Source organism: Hirsutella rhossiliensis (assembly GCF_020360975.1).
Source record: "Hirsutella rhossiliensis strain HR02 chromosome Unknown scaffold00025, whole genome shotgun sequence".
Classification (NCBI taxonomy): domain Eukaryota; kingdom Fungi; phylum Ascomycota; class Sordariomycetes; order Hypocreales; family Ophiocordycipitaceae; genus Hirsutella; species Hirsutella rhossiliensis.
The window spans coordinates 85,549-94,092 of record NW_025408691.1 but is presented as its reverse complement, the minus strand read 5'-3'; the positions used below and the strand labels follow the sequence as shown (position 1 = coordinate 94,092).

Here is an 8,544-nt window from a genome sequence, read left to right as displayed (position 1 = left end):
AGTTTCGTGTTGAGCAGGACAAGGTCTTGCTGTGTCTGCATCCCGGCACGCACCCTATCCAGAAGCGCGCCAAGCTGAGGATCGTCTCGTGTACGGACTTGCTCTTCCAGAAGGACAACGGTCTTGAACATGTGCCACAGGCTACAGCCGCGGTGGTGAGAGATGGTCGATTGTCGCAAGGGGGCGTGGGCCTCATCCAGCATTCTGTCGACCAAAAGGCTGGTCTCTCTCACGGGGCGAACTGGTGGAAATCCCCATCAGCAGAATAACAGGTATGCTGCCAAACGGTTTGTCAAGCAGTCGCGGAGCGACTGGAGGTGGCGGCTGACGTCGTATAAGGTGGTTCCTCCGAGCATGCTGACCTCGTCGATCACGAGCACCAACTTTGTTTCAGGCCCATTTCTTGGCTTCCGAGAATGGTGGCGGCGGCTTGTTTGGGGAGCGATGGGCATCCAACCCGCAGGCCGAATGGATCGTCGTCCCGCCGATCCGGGCTGCCGCACTGCCAGATGTGCCGGTGACTTGGAGAAGGTGCGGTTGACCTCTCGCCGCGAATATGTCCCTGAGGGCATCGACAATTCTTGACTTTCCCGTACCACCTGGGCCGCCGGTGTATTGAAGATGTTGACCCGCTGAATCCGGATCGGTAGTGTACCTATCCAAAAACCCACAAACGAGTTGAAGAGCCATGGTCTGCAGATAGTTGAGAGTATAGCTGGTGGCGGCAATGTGGCCCATCTCCACAAAGCCAGTTGCCGGATTGATGTCGAGGAACATTCGAGGGCCCTGTGCGACTACGTCTTGACCATGACCCGGAAAGGAGATCTCCACATCACAGTGGGAAACAAGCATATCGTCTACGTCGGCGCTTCTCGGGGGAAGTGTGACACCCTGGAAACCGCTTTCAATCTCATCCAGCTGTTGAAGATGCAGCATGCCCTGGGCCTTTGCCGCGGCCTGAACATCCTCACCAGACAGGGTCGGATATTGGCGGAGGACTATCCTGGTTGCGGCGAATTTGCTCGTAGATACCTTCGTGGCGTTGGACCAAAGGCCGTCCCTCCTCAAGCGGGTTCTCTTGGCACAGGTCCCGGATCAGGTCCCGGAGGACGTGGGAATCCTCGTAGCATGAGAGTCTCGTACGGCATTCTGCAGAACCTGGAGCAGAGCTGTATAGTTTTGGTGACACTTGGCCATTGTTGCAGGCTCCTCACCATTGTCACCTTCATGAAGTGGGAACTCGACGTCCACTGTGTCGTCACCTCCGACCGGCTGGCCCAGAGCTTTGCGTCTTTACGTGCATCCTCGGCTGACCTTCTCAGAAGGCATATATTGGAGACACGGAAACGGAGGCGGGGACAAAGGGCTGCTTCGCAGTTCGACCATATGTCGGTGATGTCACCGTGACTCATGGAGAGGAAGTCTTCCCAAGGGATGAATAAGGCTAGATGGAGTACGGAATTGCTAAGTAGAACGTCAGAGCTGGCCCGCAGCAAGCAGCGTGGATCCAGAGCGTACCGCTTAATATATACCGGGTGCTCGTCTTCGTGATCGTCGCTAATGAAACCTTGAAAGATTGGCACGGCGTACTCGTGAGGTCGTCGAAGCTTTTGGATCCAATCGTCACATGTGGGAGAGGGCCCGTCGAGAGATATGTGAGATTCATCCTCAGCTCGATCTCTCCGACGCACTAAGCTAATCATGGACATATAGTCATATAGGCACAAGTCTCTCAAAACAGAACCTCTGTACGCGTAGGCATCCAAGTACAATAGAGTTCGTCCGCCTTCCCTGAGGGGAATCGTTTCGGGAGGCTCCTCCGCGTCTGCAAGTTCGCCGGCCTGGCGCCGAAGGAGTCTCCACCGCCGAAAGGTTGCCCAATATAGTGCGGTCAGGTTAAGGAAGGACCAATGTGGCACATTGGTAAAATCAGTGTGGTAGCCGAGAAGGTGGTAACATACCTCTACAGCCGAAAGCTGGCGTTCAGAGAAAATACGATTTGCTGTTCTCATCAGGAATTGACGACTCTCGTTCAGCACGGCCTGTCGCCGGCCGTCGTGGGCGGCATGGTCCGAGACTTGGTGTCTGAGCGCAGCAGATTCGCGAAGCTGTCGCACGACGTCGGCAGCGAGGGCAATTCGTTCCACATCGGCGTATCCAGTTTAGTGGCGTAATTTGTGATGTAAAATACCATGGCCAGGCCCTTGGTCCTTGTCAAGATCATGGAGATGTCGTGGTTATGGCGGAGGCCCACCGCCAGTGATTTGTTATACCGGTTAACGAGCGGGTGGTTGCGCCGGATCCTGAGCAGGCCGTCCTCCACGAATCCCGTCTCGTCAACGATTTTCCAAGGCGCCTTGAATCGACAGGCCGTCCTTCTGGGCTTATCCGCACCCTGTTCGGTTAGTTGTTTTAGAGAATACTTGATGCAGGTGTAGGTATGGGAATGAACCTGGCAGCAGTACGCAATGTAGTTGGACTCGGATTCGAAGGCCGCAGTAAGAGCTTCCGTGCTGTTCATCATTCTTTCGACTGCATGGATTGGCTTCCTCTCCTGGCGGATGAGTCTTCCAGCATCCTCATCTAAGCACTCATGAAAGACTGAGTCTAGATACCGAATCACTCGGGCACGGTACGCTTCTTCTCTAGGGTTGGCCATGTCATGCATTAGGGACGGCAGTTGCATGTTGCCGTCCAACCAGAGAAGTCCATGTAAGTGCAGACTGCCTCGTTCATTGGTTTCCACCGTTGCATAGTAATGGCTGACCTTGCCAAAAACCGATTCTTGACCTGTCCTGACGAATTTGTCGAAGAACAGGGATATTTCTCGGTGGAAGAAAATGGCGGCGCTGACTGGGTCCATAGTGCTAAGGGCGATTCTCTCGTATCTCCCCTGAAGATCGGATAGGAGGTCCTTTGCCTTGTCGTAATCGTGGAGCCTGTGAATGGAAAGCCTCATCTTCACCGGGTTATTGATGTCGTTGGGGTTGATGGTAATCCAAACCGCAGGCATGCCGGTCCAAACGATAAGTGCTTGTATCTTCCTCCGCATAAGAAGTCGACTTTCGTTCGAGAGCGGCTGCGCATGGCCGAAGATTGACAGCTCACGAAGCAAGAATGATATGTCGGGGTCAGTCGTAGTCCTTGTATCTCGCATCTCAGCCTCGGCCCTTGTCGGGCGGTCGGTCGTCAGGCTTCTGTAAACCCGTTCAAGTCTCTCAAAGAGCCCTTTGCCACGCGAACCATGCTGATACGGCGGTTGGAGGATCGGAGGAGGATGTTGAAGACCAAGAAACAGAAGACGGGATGTGTGGCGAATCGGCCCCCATGCCGTTGCAGTACGTATCTAGTCAAGTAATTCAGCGAGTGATTTGAATGGTGCTTAAAAGGGTCAGGGTCATTCTGTATATTATGGTCCAGCTCTCGTATTGCCCTTGGGCCGCCCTTACCCCAGGGGAAAAGCTTCGGAAAAGTTCGAGGGAAGAAGTCTTCGTGAAAGTTGTCCGCAAACTCCGCACCACGCTCCACCCGGATGAATGGCTGTTCTCGTGTTGTCTGGACCCGCATAGCGCATGGCTCAGCGTCGTAGCCACCTCGATTCGGACTCGCCTTCATAACGTCGGCAAAGAATGACAGTTTGTCCACGTCTCCAAAAGCAGCCGGTCCATCAAGGAAACATGCCGGAAGATGATGTCTCATAGACGGCATCGCCGTTGCCATCGGCAGGCTCTGGGGCAAGAATTGGAATACTGGATCCGCCAGGTGGGGGACGATGCCGCTCCGTCGACGTGGTTCCTTTTGTACGGTAGGGTTCATCAGTGGGGCCAGGATGAGGGTATATAGAGGTAAGAAGATCCTCGATGCTTGTGAACCGGTTATCCTCCAAGCCTCGATCAGTATCTGGAACTATGTGGTCCGTCTGCGTCTTCTCAACAGTCGACGGCTCCTCCTCTGCATGCGGTCCATGATGAGAGGTTGGAACATTAGAGCCGTCGGCATATCGCCAGTCGTCTATCTCCTCATGGTCGATTATGACGTGCTCGTAGAGGGGATTATTCCTCTGGAGCCATGATAGGGCGGCCTCCACTCGAGATTTACGCACTTGAAGGAGATGTCCAACATCTGCGGCGCCAGGTTTGCTCGAGCCGCTCCAGGAGATGTGAATGTTTTCGATGGTCTGCAGCAGGGGATGAGGTAGAACCGTAGCCACTAGGTGCTCCACCTTATTTGGAAACACGACAATATGACCCTTTACGTGTTTGCGGTAATTGATTCCCGACGGGGTCTTGCTATCAACATTGAACTTTGTGATGAGGCCGAAAGGGGCCTGGAGAGCAATCAGAGGGGAGAGGTCGTCGAGCTCTACGGGGTACCGATGCTCGCACCCAATGTACATGTTATTGACAGAACATGCCTTGGGCAGTTTTCCATTTCCGAAGCAGGAGCGGCACTCGTGGCAAACATTAACTCCAGCGTTGTTACTCAGTGGGAGGCATTTCTTGCAGTCCTGAAGAGGCTTCGTGGCCTGCATCAACGAGGGCGTGAAATACCTTCTCCACTGAAGAGCAGCGAGTTCGCATGGTGGGCACTTGGTATAGCAAAAGGTGCAATGTGAAATTGGTAATGTCTGTTCATCTGTAAACGCCTGGTAGAACGACTTGGAAGCCTCAACCTGGAACGCAAGTGGAACCTCTTTACACCAGGGTCTTGTTGCCGATGCCTGCTCCTTGTCGCGAAAGCAAGCTTCATGATGATGTACAATAGAGTTGATAGACCCTCGTTGGAGTGGGACTGTTTCCGGCATCGGCCGCGGCCTCGGCGACTGGGTTGGAAGCGCTTCCTGTTCTCTACGGCGTTTTAACGATAAAGCCCTTCGACGGGCCCGGTCTTCGGCCTCCTCGCGGTCCAGACGCTGCAACGTGCGGAGGATCTCGTCATGAGGGACTCTGACCAGCTCTCGCCGGCGTTGGACGGCTCTCTGAGGCATGGTCACAAGTAGATAAGGATGTGATGAGGAGGGAAGAGAAAAGGGAAGAAACGATGCATGACTTTTTCGACCCCGCCATCGTAGGGATGGCGTCATGGCAAGGCAGCGATACCGGTTGGACCTAGGAACAACAAGAGACGGTGGCGTGGGCATTATGTACAGTATACCTACAGCATGCATGTATGTGGATTGATTTGGATTGTGGCTGGAGAGACACAGCTGTGGCGAACAGGAGACCGGCCCTTTCAGGGTCCGCCAATGCCTTGAGGAACGGGACTGGAGCATTCAGTTTGGGTTTCACACTGACAGGTCTGTTGAGAAGAAGATGCGGCTTGCTCTGATAGTGTGGCTGCTTGGACGCCATCTTACCCCGCTACAACATGGTGGGTTGAGGGCGGGTAAGGACGCAATGGAAAAGGAAAGTCTAAGGAGCCAGCCTTCATCTCGAATGGCGAAGGAGTCCGAACCGTTCGTGAATCATGCAGTGAAGTGGAACAATTTGTCAAGAATCGACCCAATGCCTCCGATTGATTATTCAAGGTGGGACAACATCGACACCGATTCGGAGCCAGAGGCATCGCCCCAGCAAGCGCCAGCGGCAACACCCACCCGCCGCCCACGCATGCCTCCCCGGCGTTGGGTACATCAGGTTTGAGGAAATGCACAGCAACTCAGGGCAAGTTGAAGCTGTCATTGTCCGATGCGAGGCAGAGAAACGCAAGTTTCCCTTTGGTCTGCCACTGCAATCCCTGCGAATCATGATGTGTTTTCGCAGTCGGTGCCCTCCGTCCCAGCGCTCATCGAGGTCCCGCTGGTCCTCTATCGGACGGGGACTCAGTCCGCCAACGAGGCAGACCTCGACAACCAGATTGCTACGTACCTTAATATTGATGCCGACTCCGGGTTTGCACCTCCAGAATGGCAGTCACAAGTTGGCACCGTCGTGGTCGCGCGCAAGGACAGGAGGCCATTTTATCCGCAGCATCTTGAAGGCGTGTGGATGTTCTGCGACCACATCCTGGACCTGTTCGGGGAGGGAGACGGGCCGCCGAGATGGCTTTATAGCCGTCACGCGTTCGAGGAATGGTGGGTAAATTATTGTGAGGAGCAAAGCGCATACGCCCTGGGAAGGGAGGGCGAGATCCAGACGACTGGGGTGCGGTCCGGTCACCTTATGAAGTGTAGGACGTTTACCTGCCGCGTTACGACGTGCAAAAGGTCAAACTATCAGGATGGTTAGTATACTACCACTACTTTTCGAAACCCTGGTCCTCGTATAACCGTCTCGTTTCTGCGGCCAAGTTCTTGAGTCTCTGCATTCCATCAATTATGGCCGGATCCAGCCCATTGCCAATGAAATCATGCTGTCTCACAGGACCAAGAAGCTTGATGCCCGAAGCGAGGTGCACCTGGACAGTTGCACATAGAGGCTCGTAAAATCGCACCTGGAGGGTTCACCATTGGTCACACGATTTCCACGCAGCTCCAACAGTACTTCCACGAACGTTTTACCCTGGGCTTTGTAATCGGTGAGGACGAACGCTGGTACGACGGGCAATCCACGTCGCGTGCATCTTGCCGACAAGAATTTGAAGTGAGAGTTAGTCGAATCAAGTGTATGTGACATGGGGCGGATGAGTACCGTCCCCACCGGGAGGACGGTATCGCCAAGGCCTTCGTCTCCTCGGACTGCAGAAGAATGCCGAGCGGTGGCCCGAAGTGGATGGTCACGTCATCCGCCAAGTGGTATCCTGGGTGATTGGGATCGAGTATTACGTCCACGGCAGTAAAGTCGGCCCCATTCACAACTTTCAAGCCAGTGTAGATGTTCTTGTTCACAACCACAGGCATGCCCTGGGCGTAGAAGAAGACGCCGGGGACCTTGCAAGCGGAGTCGTCACCTTGTCCTATGGTTCGCGCTACGATGTTTGGAGAAAGCGTGCCGTTGCGCCAGGTGTGAGTCGAGACAAAGATCCGGATATGCCGCTTGTTGAAGCGCGCCCAGCCCACGACAGCTTCCATGTTGAGGGCCCAGCGGGTGCGGTTCAGTGGCGTTATAGCACGCAAACCATCGTGGAAGGTGATTTGGGAGCGTCCTACAATGTTTTCGTTGAGCAAGTCGAGGTCTTGCTGCGTCTGGCGCCCGTTACGAACTCGATCCAGGAGTGCGCGAAGTTGGGGATCGTTGCGTGCCCGGAGTTGGTCTTCGAGGAGCACAACGGTTTTGAACAGATGCCACAATCTGCAGCCGCTGTGGTGAGAGATGGTCGCTTGTCGCAGGGGGGTCTGTGTTCGGTCCGGCGGTCTGTTGATCAGGAGGCTTGTTTCCCGCACGGGGGCGAACTGGTAGAAGTCTCCCATCAGTAGAACGACAGGCATCCCACCAAACGGCTCGTCTGGACAGTCACGGAGTGCCTGCAGGTGGCGACTGACGTTGTGCAGAGTGGCTCCTCCCAGCATACTGACCTCGTCAATCACGAGTACCAGCTTCTGTTTCCATTGTTGACTTGATATGAGACATGGACCAAGACATGTTTAGGCAGCAGTTACAAGTGGTGAGTCACTGGATAGTGGCACGGACGTGCCACTATGTATATATGTATGTTGAGAGCTGTCAGACAGAATTGAATAGAAGTAAGTTCAATCGCAACATCCATATCCATTTCTTCGCCTCCGAAAAGGGGAGGCGGCTTGTTTGGATCGCGATGGGAATCTAACCCACAGGCCGAGTGGATCGTCGTGCCGCCAATCTGGGCCGCCGAACTGCCCGATGTGCCGGTTATCTGCAGAAGATGTGGTTGGTTCCTCGCCGCGAACACGTCCTTTAGGGCATCGATAATCCTCGACTTTCCTGTGCCACCCGGCCCGCCGGTATATTGAAGATGTTGACCGGCTGAGTCCTGATGAGCGGTATACCTGTCCAAAAATGCGCAAACAAGTTGAAGGGCCACGGTTTGTAGATAGTTCAGTGTGAAGGTGGCTGCAGCGGTGTGTCCCATCTCCGCGAAGCTAGTCACCGGACTGACGTCGACAAGCATTCGAGGCCCTTGTTGATTGAGGTCACTTCCCGGGTGCGCAATGGTGGTTTCCGTATCGCCGTAGCGAGCTCAGTGATCGGAATGGTCCGGTATGGTATGGTATGACCTCTATACCATACCATACCACCTGCTGATATCCTTACCGGTATGGCTTACCGGTAATACCAGTAATACCGCCAAGACCGCTCAGAATGAGGCGGGTTGCAAAAATAGGAAATGTATTGGCTACTAGCTGTCAACTTGATCGCTTATTCGCTTTCATTCTCGCTATCCCCGCTATCTTCGCTATCCTCAGCCCGAGGCTTCCCATACCAGGCACGTAGACACTCACAAGCCTCTATGATATCTGCCTTAAGCCTACCTCGACGATCAACTATACCAAGCTTTGCGCTACTAAACAGCCGTTCGCACTCATATGACATTGGGGAAACCGCAAATAGATCCAGAGCGAAGCGGGCGAGGTCTCTTTGCGAGTCATAACGGATAGCCAATAGGCGATGGCCTCATCGCAACCTGCCT

At 54.2% G+C, this 8,544-nt stretch overlaps 1 protein-coding gene across 1 annotated transcript; it reads right to left on the bottom strand.

Annotated features, from left to right (window-relative positions):
• Nucleotides 1-6,356: 6,356 nt before the first annotated feature.
• HRG_11886 (PIF1 protein) lies at nt 6,357-7,348 on the bottom strand (the record flags this gene model as incomplete). Its single annotated transcript, XM_044870356.1, has 2 exons — nt 6,357-6,432; nt 6,630-7,348. 2 exons carry the CDS (start codon nt 7,346-7,348, stop codon nt 6,357-6,359), a joined length of 795 nt encoding a protein of 264 aa, XP_044714566.1.
• Between the last annotated feature and the right edge of the window lie 1,196 nt (nt 7,349-8,544).